The following is a 24,540-nucleotide window of genomic DNA, read 5'->3' as shown; positions in this document are numbered from 1 at the left end:
GATACTGGCATCGACCTCTGAATCCCCGGAAGGTGCTGGAGGTCAGCTACCCGGGTCTGAAACAGACCATGAACCTGCAGAGAGCTCTCAAATTCAACCGCCTGCCTGAGGTTAGTTTGTGCTGCCACCTAGAGACACAAACCTGTTACTGCTACTACCGTATGACTGGCAGAAAAACAATTGGACATGGATAGAAAAGACAGATTTCAAACATCAAAGATCCTCACCCCTTAATTTTTTCTGTTCTGCTGTTTTTTTATTCCCCTTTTCTGCTCCAAGGAGACAAAGACCAAAGGTGTTCGGCCGATGACCAAAAACGACATTGAGGGGACACACTTACTACTGCAGAGCAGCAGCAGCAAGTATCACCTCAGCCCCGTCCTGTCTCTACAGGAAGTAGAGCACTGGCTGTTGCCACGGGAGAATGTGATTGACACCTACGTGGTGGAGGTCTGACTTCACACTTTTTTAATGTTTCCTTACCAAACATCACACATCACACTGTAGTGCATGGTCACCATAAGATTTCCCCTCTGCTCTTCAAACACAGGGTGATGACGGCACTCTGACGGATGTGGTGAGTTTCTATGGCGTCTCTTACAAGGTGCTGAATCACCCAGTCCACACTGATCTGAGAGCAGCTCATCTCCTTTACATCGCCTCATCTGCCACAGACCTGGCCGACCTCATGGAGGACACAGTGATCCTCGCTAAATCTGTGAGCTATATCCATCTATTTTAGATTGATTCCCCTCCATGATTTAGCTGACTGACATAAACATTTTTCTAAACTGAGACCATTTGATTTTGTGTGTGATGGAGAAAATAAATGCTCTTTTCTCTCACTGATAGAAAGGTTATGACATCTTCTCTGCTCTGGATGTGATGGATAACCAGAGTTTCCTGGAGAAGCTAAAGTTCACCGTCAGTGACAAGTGCCTTCATTACTACCTGTACAACTGGGCGTGTCCTAATATGAGCTCAGACAAGGTAACGATTCCTGCAGCATCACCATCTGTCAAGTCAAAGGCATGCTGTGTATTCAAAGCACATTCAAAGTCCTGCTAGGTGTGATGCCTTTTGATGAATAACTCAACAAAAAAGCTCTAAATACGCATAAAATTAGAACAAGACCTTCTTGAAAATGCTTTTATTGAAATTTTATTATGCCCCTAGTTCAGGAAAGAAGATGATGTATGAAGAAGAGCTGCTGAAATGCAGTGATTTATGATGTTGTGTGCTTTCTGTTATTGCCACCCAATAAGTCTGGTGAAAATGATCTCATTACTGCTGAAAAATCACTGGCACCCGCAGCAAATTGTGACCTTTGCTAAAACTGTAAAGCCCAAACAACAGAGGTAAAATGCTGGAATACAAAGTGCAGCAGCAGCAGCACAAAACAATCATGGAGTACAAGTTTCAACCTGCATTTTGCACTCATTGGGGGGAGTGGTTATTGTTTGTGATGGATGTCAGTTTTGGTGTTCATGCTGCTGATGGATGTGTGTTTTACAGGTGGGCTTAGTGTTACCCAACTGACCTGCCACTGAAAGACAGAGGAGAGTGGAGCCAGATGAAAGGAGCGAAGTGATTGGCAGGGCAGTGGACTTCAAACTGCATCAACTGGGGTTTTAAAAACTCCAAAACATACACTCACAAATCTATGAAAGAAATGAAGAAATAAAAATGAAATTCCACTTGCCAATTCGTTCATCATTTAGCTGTCAGTTACTCATTGGGTTAAACACTTTTGGAATAGAAAAATATTATTTATGACATAATGAAAAACTGAGTAAACAAATTCATACAGTTCAGAAATTGCTCTTGTGTGTGTGTGCACGTGCATGTTTGTTCTTACATGTGAGTGTAGGAATGATTAATGACTGTGTCCTCATCAAATTTTTAAATTGGTCCTTCTCATATTACTTGTTATGTAACTCGCGACTGTGTGATTGTTGAAATCCCCAGAGACTACTGCACACACATGCACACACACACACACGCCCATAGAATCCAATGTCAGTGTACACGCAGCAGACAGATCATGTCAGAGTCGGAAATGCAATTAAGTTAAATCTCATCATGACATAACATTGATTTAAGATTGCTATGAAAGCTCTTAACCCCTCACAGGCAATTCATGAACAAAGCCACAGTATGAACCAAGGAAACTGCTATTCAGTCATTTACAGTATGCCTTTGTAAATCCAGAATACAGGCTCCCACTGTATAAAGCAAAAAAAGAAAAACAAACTGAAAGTCACGCTGCAGCATTTAAATCAGCATTTTCTTTGCTTTTGACTATGCAAACCATGAGGAACAAGCCTACATTGTCAAAATGTGAGCAGCAGGAGGCGCTGCAACATTATCATGGACCTTGTCTTTAGCAGCTGGCAGCTACAGAGGCCATGAAGGTGCAGACATCACCTGCAGTACTAGCAGTGGTATGCTGCACTAATGCATGAAAAATAATGCAGCATTACAATATGTTTTTATGTGTCCTCCTCTGAATTGAGGTGCAATAGCAGTAAACAGCAGTGGATCACAAATAACATTTTCTACCCAACTGTGTATGTAAGTAAAACTTTGAAGTATTTTTACTCTACTTGACTAGTGACTATTAGTTTCAGTGTTAGGCTGTGCCCAGAGGCAAGTATTGTAATGTTCCACTAAGCTTATTTGATTACTTCACTCTGCTGATTCAAATCACTAATTAAAATTCAATAAATGAATTAGAAAAGAAAAAAGACATTAGGGGTATTGGCATTGGGGTAATTCAAGTTACCAAGTGCCTGTATGTAGTGATCCTTTAAAATGGGCCATCCTTATTACAAAAAACTATTAAAATCCGCTCATCCACCAATAGCCTAAATATACTGATTACTGTAATACACTAATACACTTTTTTTTTTTACACTGTTCAAATTACTGGCTTGGTTGTGTCTGTTTGGGTGGGGTGAGTTTGGGTAATTCTTCTGAAAATAGGAAGTACCTTTTTGTCTCATTCCCCAGCAGTCTTATGTTATTTTTCCAAATAAAAAAGGAGTAAGTAACCGTTTCATGAGGGAAAGTGACTTTTTTGTATTTAGGCCTATAAATATACTGTATAGTCCATGACAAAAATACACGACCCCACAATGAGAGGGGGCGTTTACCAGAAGCACGTGAACGCAGCAGTGGGTTTGGACCAATCAGAAGCGAGGGAACATTTTAAGTTTGAAGTTTCTCCAGAGCTGCAGCAGCGGCAGCAGCGGCTCGTCTCTTCCAACTTGTGTACCCTGGCCGGGCAGGACGGAGCCCCGGCTGTCCCCCCTTAGTTTCGGTGGAGGCTGCTTAAAGACAGCCCGGCTGTTTTGTATAGAGGACAATAGTCTATTTATTTGCATTTCTCTTTCATTCTCGTCGAGGAGGACTCGTAACTTGCACAGCCGACACTAACCGCGACGTGCTCAGGTTGACGTGAAGTTAGCTTAACTTACTCAGCGTCTAACCAAAACACAGCGGTTAAAGTTGATAACAGCTGTTTTTACAAACTGCGAAACTCGTCACAGCAGCTCAGCGGACTCCTGACGACCACACCTCTATTAGGACCTGCAGGTATGTTATCTTACATTATGTTTTATCTTTTTGTGGTAACCGTGTTGATACGGGGTCTAACTCACGTTGATTAGCACAGACTGAAAGCTTCCTGTGACCCATTTAAAACATTTTGATGGAGGTGAATGAGGAAATGCTCATCAGTCACTGTGGGTTTATCGCTTACTAAACGTTACGTGCGCAGTTTTGTGTCGAAACGCATCTCTCACTCACACACACACACTCACCCTCACAGCTACTGTCATTACATTAGTCAGCGTGGTTTCCTTCCTTAACCAAGTCTGGTTCTCACAGTCGGCACACAACGGGCACTGGAAGTCACTTTTCATTCAACGCTACTCAGTTTTCTGCTGTTTACTACTGCACTTGAAAGCACTTCCTTGCTATGCATGCGTGTTTTGCTAAGGATATGCCATGCAACACTCAAAACTCCTATTTTATTATTTAACGTATTTGTTTTTGTGCAGAAATAGTTCCCCAGTCAGCTGTTTTTTCCCCATTTGCCCCACTGTCTTACTTTAGTAGACTGTAAACAGACTACTTGAGTGACTTGCCTGCACTCCTTCTACAACCAAAGGCTAAAGCCTCAGCAAACAGCTGTCAAGAGAGGAGTGAGTATTCAGGGCTGTGTTGTGCAAAAACCACCTGTGAAAACAAAGTGATAAAATGGTCTGAGAAGGCTGAAGCTTCACTATTACAAAGTGCATGCTACATTTCCTTGTTAAATTGACACTAAAGTCGCTACAGAACTGTGTTATTACACTTGGCTGAAAGTAGTTTGGAATCAAAGTCGTGTTTATCTGTGTCAAACTAATATGGCTATGCAAATACTCGCACACTGCCCGAATGCTGTAGTGTGTACACTGAGGTGGATGAGACCTGTTTGATTTCTTTTTAGAGTATGGTGACTGTGCTCTTTGTGAGGTGTAGCCTGTGTTTGTACAGTGTGCATGTCTTTCAGCAGTCATTCTCTTATGTTTTCCATTGGCCATGGCTCTCAGCACCTGCCACCAGCCGGTGAATTCCAGTCTTTCTTTGCAAAAAATCCTGAAGAATTATGTCATCTTTGGTTCATTATCTGTAAAATGTGCCGTTTCTAAATGCGTTCCACTTTGGCCATACCTACCTGTTCCACTCAAAACATACTTAATTTGATTTTGGCCTTGCACTGGCAAGCATTTTAGAGGTAGTTTTTTTCTTTTGCTGCTTTTCTCTCAATTGCTGAACATAATGAAACTCAGTGAAAGCTTCATATCTGAAGGCTATGTTTCTTTTTTAGGGTTTGCCAGACTGTAATTTTCCTGCTGTAGTGGCCTATGTCACAACAGGCTTCCCAAACCCTTCCAGCCAGCTGGTGTTGAGCAAGACAAAAAAAATGCATTGCATGCTTTGTTGTATGCTGTGATGAGATATGCTTAGTGTCTTTTAGGAGAGCACATGTTTGTGTTACTCTGCAGCTCATTAATAACAGAGCATGCTGCTTTGCGTCTGTGTTGTGGAGTTGGGAGTGGGGTGGGGTGGGGGGGGGGGCAGTGACAGAAAGCTGATGGACAAAGTGCAGTCGGTTTCCAGCCTGTGCTAAGCAGCTGGAGCTGCAGCAGGGAGTGGCTCTTGTCATGTTTCATTTTCTCCCCCACCTACGCAGTCCTGCTGCTCTTTACTCTACCTGCCTTTTCTTTGGACCACGTTAAAGGAACCCCCCCCCCCCCCCCCCCTCGTCACACCACCCTCCACCCAAACAAAGACACAGACAAATCCATTGTTGTAAAAGCAGAAGTGAGAGTTGTATACTTGTGGTAAGTGTTGTCATTCACCTGAACTCTGGAGGTGGTGCTGTGTTGTGCTGTGTTGTCCCTGCAGGGATCTTGTTACTCAATGCTTTTGTTGAGTGGAGGAGTGTGCTGTTGTGTATATGAGGGCTCCTGTTGCAGGGACTTGTCTTCTTCTGTACTGGAACATAAAGTTGTTTCTTTTTTTAAATTTTCTTTGCAATGCAACTGTGGATCAAGTTTCAATTCCTGGATAACTAACCACTCCTGGCCCTTTTCCTAGAATATGCAGCATTTCTTTTTCTGATCAATGTTTATTCAACAAGAATACAAGTTACAACCAAGAAACATGACTCATTAATTGACAATAGAGACAGTACAAAATTGACTGTAACAACTAAATTGCAAAATAATAATAGTAATAGTGTAACCTTGCACTTCAATAAAGTGCAAAGAATATGCAGCATTTCAAAGTAGCTGAAAGTTTAGAGGTGGGAGAAAGCACACTTATCATAAAGAATGTCTTTGATCTCAATTGATGACATTTAAGTTCTGATTGGCTTGACCATCAAAAACTGTGACTACAGCTTTTCTTGCTGTCTTGTTTGGTGGCTTATGGCTCATTTTGGGGAGCTGTCAGGGAGTCTCATTATAAAGCTTTAGAGCAGTTAATGGTTTCCCATTAGGCCTTTATTTTGTATATTGTGCTGCTGCTTTGCCAGCATGCTGCCAGAAAGGTGAAAGATGTTTTGTGCACTGAGTGAATGTACCTCCCACAGGGTGTTGTTTAGCTGAAAAGTAATTGAAGGGATGTAAAAAAAAAAAAAAAAACACTGTTGTTAAATTAGGATTGGTGCTTAGATTTATATGGGTAATTAAGGCTTTTAACAAGCCTTTAAAAGAGAGAGGGCCAAACTAAGTACACTTGTGCACCTGGATTGTCTCGGTTTAGTCTGAAATTAGCAGCTAACTATTTTTTATGTCTGTTTTGATGGCTGAAAGATACCTAGATACCTTTGAAGTGAATTGACTTTATTTGAGCTTCTGGTATTATGTTCCTCTGCACTTTGTAAGAATGAGAGAAATTGCCACAGAAGCCTCTAAGGGCTCTTTATTCCTGCTTGTATGTGTGACCTCACTGTATTAATAATATGAAGGAGGCTTAAGAACCACTTGAAAGTGTGGGCTCTTGTGTAAGGGTTTTCTACATTGAAATACTAAGCTATTCAGACGCTTGAGTACAAATGAAGACAGCGTATTATTTTAACAGAGTATATGGCGTTTTAAACGGTGAGTGAGATTTATGTATTATGAGCAATTCTTGAGCTACACAGACGGTAATACACAGTATTTGTGTTATTTAATAGTTAAGTAACAGGCAGAAGCTGAACTCCAAAACCTGGCTGCAAAAAAAGACAGACAAGGTCCACCCCCATCCCCCCATGACCCATCCTCTCTCCTCAGCTCTCACTTGGGTTTAATGTGGACTGCACAGCAGAGAAGTTCTGCAGTACAAATATTTATATAAAGCAGAAGGGATGTGACAATGTGAGCAATAGGAAGTCCACAGGGAGGAGTGCTCGGGGTTACCCTCAGGCTAATCTCCACTAAGACATATTTATAAACTGGGCTAGCAGTTAGGGTGGACCGCTTCCAGCTTCGACACCAGGACGCTAACTGTATTTGGTCAGTAACTGGCTGCGCGGCGAAGGCTCAGTGACGTCTTTCACCAGTGTAATATTTGAATGGCACATAAACATATGGTTATACTTCAGACTTTCATTTGATTTGTGCATGCATAATAGTTTCCATGCGTAGGGGCGGCGTAAGGCCTCTCTCCATACTACATTTGACTTTGTTTTAGTTCTGTGCCAGAGCTCAATTTCATCTGACACCACCGTCAACTAAAAACAAAGCCTGACTAAAATAAGTGAGGGTGTTGTGAACCTTTGTTCAGAAAAAAAGTAAGAAAGTGGGTTTATGTGAAGCCCTCTGTGTGCATGTCAACCAGGCTTTTATTGCTTTTGTATCCATGTGAGTGACAGATGTTGCCATGAGACGTCCATTAATAAAACATGCAACACAAATGTATCTGGTAAACCATATGCAGACATTGTGTTTGAAATGTTAATGTAAATTGGAGGAGGGGGATTTAGGGTTGCAGCAAATCCAAATAATGCTTCCCTTTTTCCATCTTAGTCTCAGCTTTATTTAGCCTATTACCATTAGATTATATGTGCAGTCTGTCAGCCAGCTATAGTGTCATAAAACATCGGTTTCACTGAATTTAAAGAAGTAGTTATATTTAATATCTGAGTCCATGTGAATATTGGTGAAGGACAAAGGTTTGTTTCTTTTTCCCTAAGGGAAACTTAAATCAGTCACCTGCAACATCAGCTGCAAAACAGCCACCCTAACCCATTATCTGCACACTTCACATAAACACTGATCATATTAGCAATAGACATTTGCATATTTGCTTTCTTTCAAAATTAGACCAGAAGATTGATGGCACCCTAATGTTTGTTATATCAGTTGTCAACCAGCAGCAACCAGTTAGCTCAGCTGGGGTTGGCTTAGTCAAGCTTAGTGGAAAGACTGGAAACAAGGGTGAAAGGTAAGAACACTTGCTTACCACACCTCCAAAGCTCACTTATACAAATCCTGTGTTTTTCTGTTCCCATAATAACATATGAAGTGGCAGTGCACACCTTGACCTGATATCTGTGCATGTAATTAACCAACAGGTTGGGTAATTGTTGTTAAATAATCATAATATACATTTTCATGTGTTTACGGGACATAGAAAGGCCAACATTCCCAGTGGCCTCAGACTTGTGTTGTCGTTGCCGTTTGTCGTTGTTTTTTTTTTTTCACTTCAAGCATTTTCGTCGTCTGGCTTAGCGGTAAGCACCACTACTGTTAATACTCCATCTCTCTCTCAGCCATAACCCATCCCCCCCCCCCCCCCACATCCAAGACGGGAGACCCCTCAGCCCGTCCACCCCCTGCTCCGTAGCATTCCAGCTGGCCAGATGGTGTCTGCTCCACACAGTGGACACCACAGAGCCGGAGGAGAGAAACCCCTGCCAGCAGGATTCTCTGGACCAGACATTCTTCCACCCCGCTGATCCCACCCCTCCTCCTCCTCCTCATGTCGCCCTCTCTCTCTGTTCGGTCTTGTCTGTATGAGGACGGTGACGAGGACCATGTTGATAAGTTGTTGACAGGCAGAAAAATCGCATTAGAGGGCTTGTAGGGCGACACAGCTCTGTAGTTGCTCTCTGAGCAAGAATGGCAGTAGAGTAGACACCACTGAAGTAGGAGATATTCACCAGTACTTTGAAATATAACACGGCCATGCTTATCATAATGTATATTTTTGTATCTATGCTGATTTCCTCCTTCCTGGAAACTTGTAATGTCATACGTGTTCCATGTGTATGCAAATCTGACGTATCTGAACTTGTACCATAAATGCTGGAAGTAAAAATGGAAGAGGAAGAAGCAATTAAACCAATCATCGGTGTTCTTCAAACTGACTGTCCATTTTCAACTTCACACACCATCCCTTGTGTATTCTGATGGATGCACATGCGTCTTTTCGACCAAAATCTGGCAAATTTTACACACTTGTGTTGCTGCAGCGAGGCAATTCTTTCCGTATGTTAGCGCACAACAAAGAGTAGCGACCGGTATGAAGGTAGGTGCTTTAACTGCAGCTACTACAGTATATCTGTCTCATAAAAACAACCTGTGTGCGTGTTTGTTTCTGGCTCACATTAGCTCTTTGAAAAGAATCCAGTTTAGCACATTGTGAGGGTCGATGCATGCTCACCCCCCCCCCACTCCGATCCACATAAAGCCTCATAAACCCCACCCTTCCTACCCACCACTCATGCTTCCATGATTGCAGCCCTGCTGGAGAGCCAGTGTGTATATTCCTGTTGCCCTGTTTTCACAATTTTTCAGTTGTGAGTCACATCAGGCTGTAGTGTGTATGTGTATGTGTGTATGTTTCTGTGTGAGTTTGCTTGTTTGCTTTCCCATACGTCACATTTAATGGGTCCTTTGAATACGGCAAACAGAAAGCCGGAAGTCTGGGACAAAGAGTGAGCTTGTGAATGAAAAAAATAAACAGAGGGAAATACAGACATGCTCGTCGTCTGTCTTTAATCTCACAGCTTTGTTGAAACTGAATGACAAGCTGTCCCCCTTGTCCAAGATTTCAAGGAGGGGAATTCTCTTTCCTTTGCCTGGTGGCAATCCTAGCTCTGCCCCTCCAGCAGGTCAGTACAGTTTTTACAGTGTCAGTTACTAAGGCAAAGCAGAGTGCAGGCATGAGTACCCAGGGGGGTGTTATGTCAACTGGCTCTCGGGTGACTGGCTACAGTCAGCAGGACTTCTGGTAAAAGGGATTTGAGGGACTTTGTGTCTATGTGAGAAAGAGAGGGGAGACAGAGAGAGGGAGGGAGAGGGAGAGATGGATTAGTCTTCGTTCGACCCTGTTTCCCCCCTCGTCCTCCTCGTCCTCCTCCTCGTCCAGCAGCAGATCTTGTCCTCCCTCCGCCCCCGTACCACCAGACTGGGGCCCCATGGCACCGTGGAGACACATGCCCCACAAAGCCATCACATCCACCCCCCACAAAAGCCCATTCTCTCCAGCCTCCTTTCCATCTCCTCTCCTCTACCCCCCCCACCCCCCACCCCCTTTGCTCTGACCTCTGCAGCTCTCTCAATTCTCTTGTTGTGCCCACTCCTCTTTGCTTCTGGACTCTTTTCATCCTTGCCGTTTCTTTTTTGTATCCACCACCCTCTATAATGCTTTTCCTCTTTCCTCTACTTTTCCTTCCTCTGTCATCCCCCCCCCCCCCCCCCCCACTCCCCCATTTTTCCTTGTCCTGACAGCCGAAAGCCGGGGGAAGATTTGAGTCATGTGAAAAAAGGGCTTTTGCCATATTAGACCAACACACCCCTCCTGTCAGAATCGGCCTTTGAAGTTGTGTGGAAGTGGGGGGCCGTTTCAACAGGATGAAGTGTCGTGGGCTTCTACAAATGCAATTAAAACCTGATGCTGAAGCCTTAAATGCTGAAAGATTGCTTTTTAATGAGAAACACATCGACCACTCAGTATGTGGTTAATTGTTGTGTGAGGGTGGCTCAGTTAAATGGGCGACACACCCACGCCACGACCCCCACCCCCTACACACACCCCAGCTGTTTTTTGTTTGGTTGTATAGATTGGCGAGAAGCTGACTCGCAATGTCCAGTATGGAGTTATTGGATTAGGCGCTGGTGACCCATGCTCAGGCCTATCTGATTTCAATGGATGATCACATGACCTAGTTGTAGTAATACACACTCGTGCAGATAAAGATGATTTATGCTGTGCAGATGACAGGACACAAGCCGTCCTGACAGGATTCTGATGGTCGGTCGCCTTTACTGGATACTTAGTGAACAGAATAAAGGTAAGATTTTACTTTCCTGTACCTATAAATAAGATTTTTTTTATCGTGCCCCCCTGAGCACAGAGATTTGGGATCGTCATTATGTGACTAAACCTCAAAGCAAGGAAGTTGCTCAGATATCCTGTGCAGTGAAATTGTTACCTCTTCACTGGAAAGCACTTGATACTTCCATCTTTTGTTTTGATCCTTTATGCTTCCTGACCTTGGCTGGACTTTTTTCAGAGCTGCACCAGCTGAAGAACCGGCAGTCTGTTTTTACACTGGCACCTGGTTTTCTCTGTGGAGCAAAGTTTCCACTCTCCACCTTCTTCCCTCAGGAAGAATGTGTGTCAGCAGTTGGCTATATCTTTAACTGCCTCCTCTGTTTTTCTGGTACAGCAAAGGAAAATGGATGTCTTTAAAGTCTCTCTGATGCTTGTGGTTTCTTTATGTGGATTCCTAAAGGTTTCCAGTGGCAAAATGTTGTCATAATAGTTGCAGCTGAACAGATATCTCATGGAGTGTCCTTTCCAATTGTGACTACAGCTTTATTGAGAAATGTCAAAATGCCAGCAGCTTCAGGTGTAACGCTCCGAGTTGATACAAACTACGCAGTCTGACGCAATGCAGCTGAGCAGAAATAAAACTGAAAAATGCCGGCACATTTGCACACTAGTTTGTTGGTTTCCAACTCTAGATCTTCCATTAGCACTGTGACCCCAGTCATTAAATTGATGACTTACAGAGAGCTGTGGGTTTGGTGGTTAAACTAGAAGGCAGACTGTCTGTCCTTTTCAAATGTTTGCTAAACACAGTGTCAGTGCACATAGCTTGGTCCTTGGGCAATGAAGTCACCATGGTATCACCTTGACTCTTTAAGCAGTTTGTCTCACTTTATGAGGAAGCCCCTGGTGTCCTGTTTTCTTTTTTGTTTTTTTATCCAGTCAAGATTCCCTACCTTTCCCATGCAAATCCAGTGTTTATGAGCAGGGTGTAGCCTGCATTCCTGCTCTGTCCTCTTGTGTGGACATGTGATTTCTGAAAAAATACACACTGGTGGGCTACAGGTCAGCCTTTGCCTCTGAGGCAGCTTTTTGGCAGGCTCTTGTCTCGGAACGAATCAGTGACTCAAAGTGTATGCATGTGCTCCCATAAGGATCTGTGTGACAGGTATTCTTTCCCCATACGGTTCCCATTGTAATGAGATCAGTAGGTTGTGAGTAAGAATGAAATCATTAGATTTCTTTTTCAGGTGCTTCAGCATTTCCTATTGAGCAACAACACTTTGCGCTGGGCTTTTAGAGCTGCTTCGTACCAGTTGCAGAAGGATGTTGATAGAACTTTGTGTTGGCATAACAAGACTCATCTCATCAGATGGTACAGTATATTTAGAGAGCTTCTTTCTCCACTGGGCTTCCTATGTCTCAAGGTTATTCTACTTCAAGTCCTCACCTCTCTGCAGTGTAAGAACACTATCAATGCTGTTAAACTACAGACAGTCGTTCCCACCCATGGGTGCTTCTGCAGTTGTCAAGTGGTAAATGGAAAATTTGTTAAGCAAAGCCTACATGTTGACTCTGCTGTATCCTAACACTTTGTTGTGATGTCGGTGTAGGTAGCAACTGGGAAACAAGCAAGAATAATGGTCTAAACTGCTAAAGGAAATGCATGCATGGCTGAAAAACTTCACTAAAACTATTGAAATGCTTTGGGGAGACCAGAAAAGTTGGAAACGGCTGGATTGATGGACATGGATAAACTTGAAAACTCCCCAAACATTTCAACTCATCTTTGAACTGTTGTGGGTGTTGAAACTTCTGCATTTGTGGTATATTGCAACCGTCAGTAGGCCCTTAAACAGATATTATGTAATCTAAAGTAACTGCTTATAATCACTGGCGCTCCTTGTAGAGAAATAAATATTTAAGGATGTGACTGCCACGGAGCACTTAGCCTTATAAGAGGAAATGATGATAGTAAATCTGATACTGTTGTGCGTGCAGAGAGGGGATGTGTGGCTTATGGACCCATTCAAAGTTTTTTTTTTCTCGCTGCCCTTACCCATCCGCTCTCTCAAGAGACTCTTGGACACTTGCCAGGTTTATGAGTAACATTTCCTGATTAATGGAGTTTTATGAAGAAGGATATGGGGCACGGTCAGGAAGCAACACATTTGGCCTTTGTTGAGACAGATCTTCCTCTCGTAGCCGGTATGAACTCCCAACGGGCAACAGAAGGTCAGACGGCACTCCAGAGATTGGAAACGAAGGACTCAGTTTGTTTACATGCCCTGGAGGAGTAACATAATAATATCGGCCACATGAATTGACAAGTCGGACGGGTATAACTGCATACTGAGCAAGAATAATGCACTGTCGTCAATGAAACAAGAGCAAATGTGTGTGCTCAGATGTTTTCTCAAATTCTGCTCATCATCAACAAACTCTCAGTTGTGGTAAATGTGACTCTTGAGGCCAAACAAGCTCTCTTATCCATTTCAGTCTAATACGAATGGGAACAACTACATTTTCTCCTTCAAACCACCTTTATTATCATATACTGAGTCTGTACTTGCACATTTAATCTTCTTCAGATCTCTCTTTGTTTTTTGGTCCTGCATTTTTCTCCCTGCCTCCACTTGTCTGTATATCTGCAGAAATAACCATAAATAGGTAATGGCACCTCTGGCTATTGTGGCTTTGGAAATCGCCCACCAAAACAAATACACATGGGTGAGTTCATATTTGCTGATAGGGATGATGATGATTTTTAAAGTATGACTCACAACTGTGTTTTCAGTCCCCCTTGTTGAAATAACAGAGGCAGCTTCCAAACAAAGCAGCCTAGTTGTGCTGGGTCTCTATGGACCAGCTTTAGCATACTGTTTAGCACTCCTTTTATAGGTACTGACCTAGGTGAATTATGTAAGCTTGTGCACAGTCCTGAAATCAACATCCAAACTGAGGACTGTTTTGCCTTCATAAGGCAATTCACACTGACACAGGCATCGGAGCGACACTCAGTTTTTGAAATGCATTTGATGAAGAAAATGGCTCTTTGCCAAAGATAGGCCAAGGAGCATCACAATTTACTGCAGCCTCGTTTTTAGTTATGTACATTTTAACATAATATTTCATGCACTTCAAAACCAAAACAAGCCTCAGTCTGAAATGTTTCACCAGCCCTAACCCTGGAGCAGATATGTAATATAGCCTATCTCCTGTAGCATCCTTTTCTTTTCAAGCCGTGGAGCTCCTGAAGGCTCGAGGCTGGGTACCATTTGATTTACCACTACCAGTTGATTTGGCTTGCCTGTTTAATAGGCCATTTGGTTCCTGTATTATGCAGTAAACTCTGTTTTATAAAGCTTTAGCCTCATCTGATCCTGGTTACTTTCCTAGAATCGGTTCTAGGTTTTGTACTGGCTGTTTCATTGGCTGGATACTCGGTCTGTGGACTGACAGGAATGGAAATGAAGTGTGCTGATTTGTTAATTTAACCAACAGATGGTGATTTTCTTTTCCCGACATCATTTAGAGCATACATTTTCCCACAGTGGAGGTGTGGTAGACATCTCCAGGTTTCTAACAAGGACCAGACAACATGTAATTGTTGAGCAGTTTATTGTTAAACTGCATTTAAATATACACAAGGGAGTCACTATAGTATGTGGTCTCTTAACTGTTTAGCCAATCGCTGTTATGTAAGGTGAAAGAGGCACAGGAGAAGGTCAAGGTGAAGACTTAAACACACACACACACCCACTTAACACACTCACACATACACTGATTTCCTGTGTAATATGTCAAAGCAGTAATTTTTAAGTGGACCAAGAGTCTAATTCTGAGCTGGTTTTACAGCCCAGCAGGTGGTCAAGGGTCAGACAGATGCATTTGAGATTTTTTTCATGCTTGATATAATTACAGAAAAGACTCTTATGAAAAGGGGCATTCTCACCTCTGGTCCCTTCTTGCCTCTTGACCCATTCCTCATTTTCCTTCTTTGTTCTTGACTCTTTATTGCTAACACTTAGCAGACAAAGCACCCTCTTGTATATTTTCCCTCCGTTCCCTGACTATAAATGTGAGTAACAGGGTGCTGAATTAACTTATGCCCTGTCATGTAATGGAAAACAGGGGGCTACATTAACCCCCGCACCCTCTCTAACATAAATATACCTCATTTTTATTCACCTCCTTTCTCTTCAGTTTGGCTTTCTTCACACAGAGGCCCTGAAGCATCGTAAGCATACTTGTGCTGTGAAAAATGTTGGAGGAAAAGCCTCTGTGCTCGGTTGTGGAGCGGTCGGAACGTGCGCACACACAATTTTCATGGCTGCTGTCAGCTGCTGATTACATAAGTGCACTTTTCAAAGCAATGCATCTGAGCCATGTGTGGTTTTCTGCTCTGTGAATACTTAATGGAACAAAATGAGCTCAACTCAGCCTCCTAATTTTTACCTCCTAAATTTAACACACTTGGTATTGAAAAGTGAAAAGTTATTAAACAGAAGAGTGTTTTATTGTGCGAGGGATGGAAAGATGTTTACTGGATTTTCCTTTGCAGCGACAAAGAGCTTGGAGGGCTGCACCACACACTGGAGAAGACACACAGATAGAGACAGAACATTCACACTCAGGCAATTTAGAGTTTCTCATGCACTGTGTGTTTGTAGTAAATAGAGAGTCATTATGGGGTGGGATAATGTTGGAGAGAGGTGATTAGCCCAGGCACAAAGCCTCGACTAAGTGGGGAATAAAATGGGATGAAGATGTTATTTGATGTGTGTGTTTCTCACTTTCTCTCACTTCCTCCTCCCTCTTCCCAAGCCGGCCTCGTGTGAGTCAATGGAACAGAGGTTATATGAGAGTCTCACTGTGGTGGTCGGCTGTCTTTGTGCAGAGCTGGCTGACATCATCCTCGCAGGGGGGGGGTTTGGGTTAGCTGGGGCAGGGCAGAGCTTGGCTCAGAGCTCTACATTTAAGGCAGTTTCCTCTGAAAGCTGGAGAAGTAAATGTCTCAGTACATCTGGTTCTACACAGTTTTACAGAGCCAGTCCTCTGAAATTGTTCTTCAGGATCATAACAAACTAATGATGTATTTCTTTCTTTCTTGTTTGCAGCTCTGAGGTGATTCTTTATGGAGTGAGACATCACCCTCCAGGAAGATCTACAAGAAAGTTGGACACAAGACGCAAATTTGAATCTTATCACTTTCTCTGCAGTGAACTGAATCATGGATGGAATAGACACCTTGCAGAGCTCGAGCTTGGAGACCAAGGCCGAGCGAATCGCCCGCTACAAAGCAGAGAGGAGGAGGGAGCTTGCCGAGCGCTATGGCAACACGGAAGAATTCACCTCCAAATACGTCCGCAGAGACAGGAAAATTGCTGACACATCCGAAACAGTCTCTTCAGCGACCAAGGAGAAGGAAAAGTATGAGGATAATGGAGCAGAGCCAACATATAGCAGGAGGGGAGTCCGAAATAAATCCTTTGAACCTGCGGAGCAAACTGATGGTGAAAAAGAGGCGACAAGTCAAAACCTCAAAACAGATGCAATTTTATCTTCCAAAACAGAAGCAGTCTCCTCCACAAAGGCAACGTCTCATTCCAGGTGAGTTTATTCACATTGTCACGAGTTTAAACAAAAGCACACTCCTCCTACTGGTTGTTTGGTCAAGACCAGTAACACTGTTGTTCTCAGCGTGATATAAACTTGGCCACAGAAATTAAACACTAAGCTGACCGGGCATAGAGACTCATAAAGCTAGTGCAAGAGGCCCAGGCTGACATTTCAGCAGAACACACAGTACACAGTAGATGTTATGAGCAAAGTTTTAGCTTTATTTCAAGATCTTAAGCTCTAGTATTCTGCATGCTTATTGGATAATACCCATTTAATAAGTATGCACTGTGTGCTGAATAGCCGTGCAGACGATATGCACAGTTTACTGGTAAATGTGCAGAAACTTGGAGTACAGTTCTCAGATCCCCACAACTGGACCAGGTACTGTAGCTCTTTCTCAGGTTCTTCCTTGATTTAGAGAAGATTTGCAGCTCTTAAAGACGTCTATTGGATTATTGTGAAATAGTCTGCTGCCTCCTAATGAGTGGAGAGGAGGCAAAAAGTCTCTCTGTTTGGAGACCACTTAGTGCTATCCGTTTGAGGTAAACACGGCTGCTAACATTTCCAAAATTGGCCATGCGTGCACGGCAGGGAACTGCCACATTTATTCTGCCATGGTATGCTTTGCAGCGAAGACATGCACGGTGCTTGTTTTGGTTCACTTTACAGTCATCTGGGGGATCTCACTTGTTTAGCACATTTGGGAATAACAAACTGGTATTGTCAGGATGACTCAGAAGACTGAAGAGCTTACTCAGTTGTTGCCAGGGCTGCTTCTCTGAGAACAGTAAGACATGTACAGTCGTGGGTCAGGGGATGTTTGAGCTGTAATCAAGCTGGAGATTCTGCTGTTTGCGCATAGTCGGACTTGTCTGCTCTTGTCTCCTCTAGAAAAACAGCCTGAGGGAACGACAATAGGGAGAGAAGAACTGAGGTGGACAGGGCTTGAAGATAATTTCAGAGTTTGGACTTGCGGGGGCTGGGGGAAGTTGAGCTTTGCCAAGTTTTCATGCCCCGTGCTTAATGAAGCAAGATATCTAAATCACTGTGATTGATGGCTTGTTAGAACCAATTACTTTATAAGACATGTATTGTGTTCTGATAGACTTTCAGAAGAAATCCAGTACGTGCAGAATGACAAGCTTCATCAGATCCTGGCCGATCATCTCTCATGGCTAAGCCGAGTTAGTTTAATGAAGAGCTGTTTTTTGTTGTTGTTGCATATAGTCATGTCTGTGTCAGGATGTGTTTAAGTCTTAAAAAGAATTGCGGTGAAATGAATCCAGATCGTAAATCTTTTCAAACACCAAGTTTGTGCTTATTTGTGGCTATAGGGGAAGTTTAAATAAAGTTGTGCAATGGGAAGGGAGCTGTTTTCTTACAGCATCGGTTTACACCACAGAGAAAAGAATATTTGGCAAAATACAGAGTGAAGTCCCACACAAAGATATGGAAGACACTTTTAATTACAGAGAGCACAAAGACGGGCTGACGTGTTGATGTGTTTGTCTCCTATGTCTGTCACGTTAGTTACTAATCTTGACAGTTCTGTTATGAGGTTTTCTGGATGTCACATTCCAGCTGTGCACAGTCTTCTGTACAGACACAAGTAGTATTTTAAAGAGGAACTGTATAGAACCTATAGAGGTAATATGTGTTATCTGTATTGTATCCTTACAGTCTCATTCTGAGTCAGGACGGTGTATCCCCCTGATTCTTGGCAAACTTGCGCGTACTACATGATTAGAGCTTTGCAGATATTCACCGAGCCTTGTTAGGCAGCATGTTTGTGTGGGTCTGTTACAGAAATAGCATGAAGGAAACTGGAACTCAGCTGTCCCAGCGATAATTGAAGCTGTCCATCAACAGGTTTATCTGACACAGACAGGAATCCTCCCCGCATAAAGCCGCAGTTGAAGAGTGACATTCCAAAAACACTTCACTTGGACATTTACAACTATCACTAAATATTCATCTGTTAACCTTGGCCCTGTTTTCATATGTTTTTCTGTATACGTGAGTGATGGATAATACAGTTATTGAGGTGGCTGCAGTATTGAGCCGGGCAGGCAGCCTGCAGCCCCGCTAACGCTCTTCAACCGGGCAAGTGGCTCCCGTCAAAGTTCGCCCTATAAACGTGCATTTTTCACACCGACAGGCTCAGATAGTTACAATGAGTGTCCGACAACATACTAGAAAGGAGAAATGAACGTATGTCTCTACCTTTAGCGCGTCTCTTCTTTGACTGGCAGTAGTCATCCCGGTCAAAGTGGTTACTGCAGTCCCTGTGTTTGGCACGGCACAGTGCATCCACAGGAGTGTCAGCATCCATTTGTAGGACAGCTAGCCAGAACTTCAGCGTGTCCGTGTCAAAGTAAGGTAGTCTGTGAAAGCTGCGCAAAGAGTAGCCCAACATTTTGTTGCCACAATTTGGAAATGCGCACACACGAACCATAGTCGTCTCTCTTCACCTCAGTCAGGTAGCGGAAATAATGAAAGTAATTGCAAACAAACACGGCATATCTCCAAAATCAGGCAGGTTTCCAGGATGCCAAGTTGCCTACTCATTTTAATGTAACAATTGCCGATGAGAACCGGTGTCAAAAAGGGAAAAAAAGGAAAAAAAAACAAAAAACAATCGATCACGGACTTCATGATCGATTACCATGGCAACGAACGAAGCTTCGAAGCTTCGATTTTTTTGGGTCAGCCCTAGGTAACATTATTCCCCATCGGTGTTTTGCCGCGAGTTATCGTGAGATTTCAGAATGAGTTTTCTAGCGTGGTGAGATTTGGACACCGATCACAACAAACAACGACCTCCAGCTAAAGGTAGAGACTATTAAGTTCATTTCTCATTTCTAGTATGTTGTCGGACACTCATTGTAACTATCTGAGCCTGTCAGTGTGAAAAAAATGCAGGTTTATAGGGCGAACTTTGACGGGAGCCACTTGCCACAAGAAGAAGTAAGCGATCCGGTGGTTTTGGCTAACTTCTTGTCAGCAGATGGAGTTAGCAGTCCCCGTCCTCGTCCCTACGTCACCACATTCACGCGCATCCCTTGGCTGCACACACAGAGAGGACCGCCCCTTTATGCCGTTCTCTCTCCTCATTGGATAAAGGTCGTAGGATACAAGGAAAGTTTTCTCCTCGGCTTACAGCAGAGCAGAGTGACTGACAGACCCGTGTTTCAGACCAAACACTCTATAAAAGTGATTGCTGTTGGAAGATTTGAGACAAATATTAACACAAACATTCCGCTTACTTCTGCTTTAATATATGAACATATAGAGTCTGTGCTGTGCCACTGCTTAACCGTGTTAATATGATGATATGAAAGACAGTTGAGATGGGAGGAGGCCTCCCTGACAGTGATGTTATGAGAAAGCAGATGTCTCACTGTTTTTATAAACTAAAGAAACAATAAGTTCATTATGGTTGCACTGTTGTGTTACAGAGTGGAGCTTCTTGCCTCACAAATTATCTTTGAATAATGCAAGAGCAGCATGTAGCGAGCACACCAACCTCCAGCAGCCGAGTTTCATTCAGCCCTGACATCAAGTCACTGATAGAATTAACATTAATTAGCGCCAGCTGATGCGGCGTGCCACCAGCGACATTTGTCACTTTAACCACGGAGAGCGACGCTCAGCACCAGCTGAATGGAGAAGCTGAATGTCTCATCGTCTCCTACAGTATTTTGCTAATGATTATTAGCGTTGGAGCTTAATGAACCTGTGTCTTCTTAGTCTCAGTGTCTTAGCTCAGTCTGTCATCACTGCTGCATCCCAGTCATTATTCCACTGTCACTTGCCAAAATATCCCTGGCTGCAAAGTATCAGAATGGTGATTGAACCAAGCAGGGTTGTCTGGCCAGTTCTGGACACAGCCGACAGGTCACACACCAAGACTGCACCTCTGTAAAGTCAGGTATTTGTGACTTCATCACATTTCATAAGATTCTGCAATAACAACAGCTGCAATACATTTGCGCGGGGGGAGGAGGGGGTGTTGCTGTAAAAAGTATGTTACAGGAAAACTGTACATACGCAGCCTTATATTGCTGCTTTACATACAGCAGCAACAAGTAAAAAGTATAATTTACAAAAGTAAGATAAAGGGAGTTGTGAAAAATGAAAGTCAGCTGTACACAATACTGTTCATGGAACTGTTTTAGTATTTATCCATGTTAGATATCCAATAAAGAATGGAGTTGATTTGTAGATTTATTTATTTATGGGTTTTGGGGTTAGATGCTCTGTGTCTCACTGTGTAGTAAACTCCAGTAACTGTGCTACTGGCACATGGATGTTAGTCAAACACCATGGGTAATAAACAGGACTGGATGGGAGTTGGGCTAATTATTGTTTATAAGGCTGAATTGTTACAGATTTACAGTACCATTAGTATGAGGGGCCAAGCTTTCCAACAGTAAAGAACACAAATTAGAGAGAAGGAGATTGAAATCTTTTAACCATGTGAAGTCGTGATCCTCTCCACTCGACTCTCTCATTCTATAGTGTCACTTCATGCTGTGTGTGTAAGTCATCAGCTAATGGAGGGTGAGAATGAGGAAGATGGATTTTACATACTGAAGAGTTAAACTTAAACTCAGACTTCCCCCTATACCGCATTGCTGTTTTTCCTCCCGTCCAGCCTCTGCACTCCACTCTTCTTATCTGCTTAGTTTTTATGGGAGCGTAGCACCGACATGTGTGGCCCCTCTCTGTCAGCCAGCAGTCGGAGAGTGGGTGGGGTTGATGGAGTGTCGCTGAGCCCTCCAGCATTCAGGCACCAAGACTGCAGTCTGCAGAGGTCTACGAGCAGACTTCCCAGTAGCTTGAAGTGGGTAATATCGCATTCTGTAGAGTTTTTTCCCCATGTGGCTGAAGTTATGTAAATAATGTGACACTCTAATAAGTTAATTTTAAAGTTCATGTGCATATTACACAGCCACAGATCGGCATGTATCACATTCACTGACATTATTGTTGCACCTACAGCAATTTGTCTTCCATCGCAGTTCCCACTCCAGCATATTCACACATCATAAGTACCTTGGTCTGGCATATTCCGACTTCCCACAGTATCACAAAGCTGCACCGAGGCAGACCAGCCAAAAACTGACACAACAGTTCTGCGGTAGCCAAACCCCGAGCCACAAATTATAGTAAAAATTACTTTTCAACTGTGTTTTTGGAATGACACTTGAGTTGGAGTCGATATTTAGTTATAGTTTTGTTTTTCCTACATGGCATAGGGCTGATTATTGCCATACTTACTTTTAAATTGTTAAGGCATTTATATGATATCTTTGACAGCTAAATAACTTGCAGTAAGAAACATATTCAATGTTTTGCACTTGGAAGTAAAAACAAAACACTGAAAAAAGGAATCTTCTTTATTTAGCCAGTACCAGTCACTTGATTGGTCTCAGTCTCATTTGGGCAGATGAGCTTGGGGCTATTCCCCGTCTTTAGCGACCTTTGACCTCTTCCAGATGTCCACCACGAGTCTCTTTTGTGTTTAAGGCAGTCCTCTCCCCTCCTCTCCTGTTACATCATCACTACTGGCCCACAGGCAGCTGCTGTCCCCATCCATATTTAACGCCCATTACTTAGAGATGAATGGCCATCTCTAGACGCGACACAGGCAACGCTGTTCTATCTGAGGACAGACAGGGGACTGGGAGAGTAAATGTTGTGGGGTGAATATCATACAAGGGAGAGTGAGTGTCTCTCCGTCTGTCGAGCCAATGTTGCATTTGTTTTGTTTATTTTCAAATGTGCATTTTAGGATTATGCACGATTTAGACTTCATATACTAATTTTTCTGTCAAGCTTGTAATCATCGATTGTAACAGCTGCGTAATCCTGTCATCACCTCAGTATGTTAGCGTGACCTCATTTGTCTCTCTCTGTCTCTCTCGTAGGCTGGAAACTGATGACACCGAGGAGCCAGAGGGTAAGATGAACCCTCCACTTTCACCGCACTCACATCCTATAGCGTTCCACAGACTTGCTCCGTCCTGTAACTCATTCAAGCCATCTCTGTTACTCAGTGTTATAGGAACACTGAGCTCATTGCTGATGTCAGATCACCTACCTGGTTTATGCATGTTTTCTTTGTAATACTCTGCCACTGAGAAGGAGTGAAAGAAAAACAGATCCACTGATGTGCTTGGCTGTGTTTTATTGTCTAATTTAACATTAATGTTGCGCCCCAGGCGATGGTTTTCTCTCTCAAAAACTGAGGGAGATAATGTTTGGCACGTGTCTGCGGAGTTTTTGTTCAAAGATCAGGTTGTAGGAGGCGTGCGCTCACACTCGTGTGTCTTTCTGTGCAAATGTTTGACAATATGCAATTACTCTGGAAGCGTGTTTCAGCCAGCTAGCATTATGAGCTAATTTTGGAGCCTGCTGCTATAGAGGGAGGAAAATGGTTAAGTTCACACATGGGCCGCTGGCTGCTTTTCTGATTCATTCAGCCACCTGAGCCCACAGCCCCAGAGTCTGTCTGTCTGTCTATCTGTCTGTTAGATTGCACAAGAAGAGAAAAAGATAGTGACAGAGCAGTGATAGGAATTCATGGTGGTGATAGCAAGGAACCTTTAGCAAATATCAGCAGACAACAGGTATGTCAGTATTTCAGGACATAAGAAGCAGTGTTGTGTAACATTTTTTACTTGCACAACTATGCAAACAAACGTTTATGCCCTTTTAAGTCAGTCAGGAAGTCACGTTGACCAGGTCTAAATCATCATCAGCCTAATCAGAACAAGCAAAGGAACTAAAACTTGAGTCATAAGACTGACTGTCATATAGAAGCTATTGTGTTGGTAAACCAGTTCTCTTATCTCTCTAATCTCACATTATCATCGACTTTTTAATGACAGACCTGGTGTATCACAGATTCCCAGTCTCTTGATACAAGAACTTGGGATATTTGGGAACAGATTAGAAAACAGTACTGAATACAGGGGATTTCCTTTGCTCCTGTGATTATCCATCAAACGATGGTTTGTAGAATAACTGACTAAAAGGGAACAAAAACAACACTTGCACGGTGTATTTTATTCAGTTTGGCAGCGAAACAGACACAGAAAGGTGCAGAAAGAGAAACAAAGGACGGCTCAATGTTCATCTGTAAAAGAAATATGTGCGTGACAGAGCGAGAGAGAGAGTGAGAACATTGGCGGCCGCATTCACAGGACTGACGGAGCTTCCTGTCCAAGCTGGCAGAGGAGACGGCGCTCCGAGCCAGAACGCCTCTCATGGTCGCGTCGAGGGTTTCCCCCGACCCTCCTGCTATTAGCTATCTGACTGTTTCACACTGTGTCTGCACTCTGTACAAGTGCACTTTGTCACACAAATATTCATTAAAATAGAGTGCATTCAGAGTGATTTCAGCTGCTCATGACCTCAGGAAGATACTACAAAGAAAGCCGATTTCTCCTCCACGACCGCTGTACTCAGTAGGTGACCATATGCAGACAGGTGCAGTTTCTTCATCTCAAGTGAATGCTCTTTTAGATTTCTCTTCTGGAGGGTTAGAGTTGCTGCTCTAACACAAATTGTGTCGATTGTACAGTTTGAACTTGACTTTTTTTCAGCATGTAGTTGCAAATGTGCGGACGCTATTGGCTATTAAGAGGTCAAACACCCATTCAGTAGGTTGTCAGCAGCTAAAGCTTAGCAGTCTTATGATGTGGTGTGGATGAAAACACTTACTGAGGAGTCGGTGAACTTGAGTGGAGGGGGTTTTTCCATCTCTTGAGTTTCTCTTTTCTCTCTCACTTGGATGTTGGATGGACGATGATGTAAAATAGATTGGACCGGAGTCAGAAGTGAAGGAGTACAGTCTGAGTGGGATCAGCAGTCTGCAGTGCTTAATGTTTCATCATCCCAACTAAATCATGCTAAGTTCTGGACAGCAGGGGAGCATGGAAACATAAATCACAAGGAGAGTATTAGGTCTTAACTGAGCAGTTTTTTCCAGCGGAGCAGAGCGGAGCGGGGTTTGTCAGAGACATGTCATTATTTGGATTTGTTTGTTCCTTTTGTTTTCTTTGGAGAGGAGGCCACTTTGGCTTGAAA

General features: G+C 43.1%; 1 protein-coding gene across 3 annotated transcripts in view; it reads left to right on the top strand.

The window, feature by feature from the left end:
* The first annotated feature begins 3,259 nt into the window (after positions 1 to 3,259).
* The window catches only part of svild (supervillin d), a 48,583-nt gene continuing 27,302 nt past the window's right edge, over positions 3,260 to 24,540 (top strand). For all 3 annotated transcript variants that reach the window (XM_083994134.1, XM_083994133.1, XM_083994135.1), the window contains exons 1-3: positions 3,260 to 3,597; positions 15,939 to 16,431; positions 22,377 to 22,408. In XM_083994134.1, coding sequence (XP_083850260.1) covers positions 16,052 to 16,431; positions 22,377 to 22,408 — 412 coding nt within the window. In that variant the 5' untranslated portion in view covers positions 3,260 to 3,597; positions 15,939 to 16,051. The remainder of the gene's footprint in view (positions 3,598 to 15,938; positions 16,432 to 22,376; positions 22,409 to 24,540) is intronic.

Source organism: Trachurus trachurus (assembly GCF_905171665.1).
Source record: "Trachurus trachurus genome assembly, chromosome: 19".
NCBI classification, from domain to species: domain Eukaryota; kingdom Metazoa; phylum Chordata; class Actinopteri; order Carangiformes; family Carangidae; genus Trachurus; species Trachurus trachurus.
Note: the sequence above shows the minus strand (reverse complement) of the source record. Positions and strands in the feature narration are given on the sequence as shown.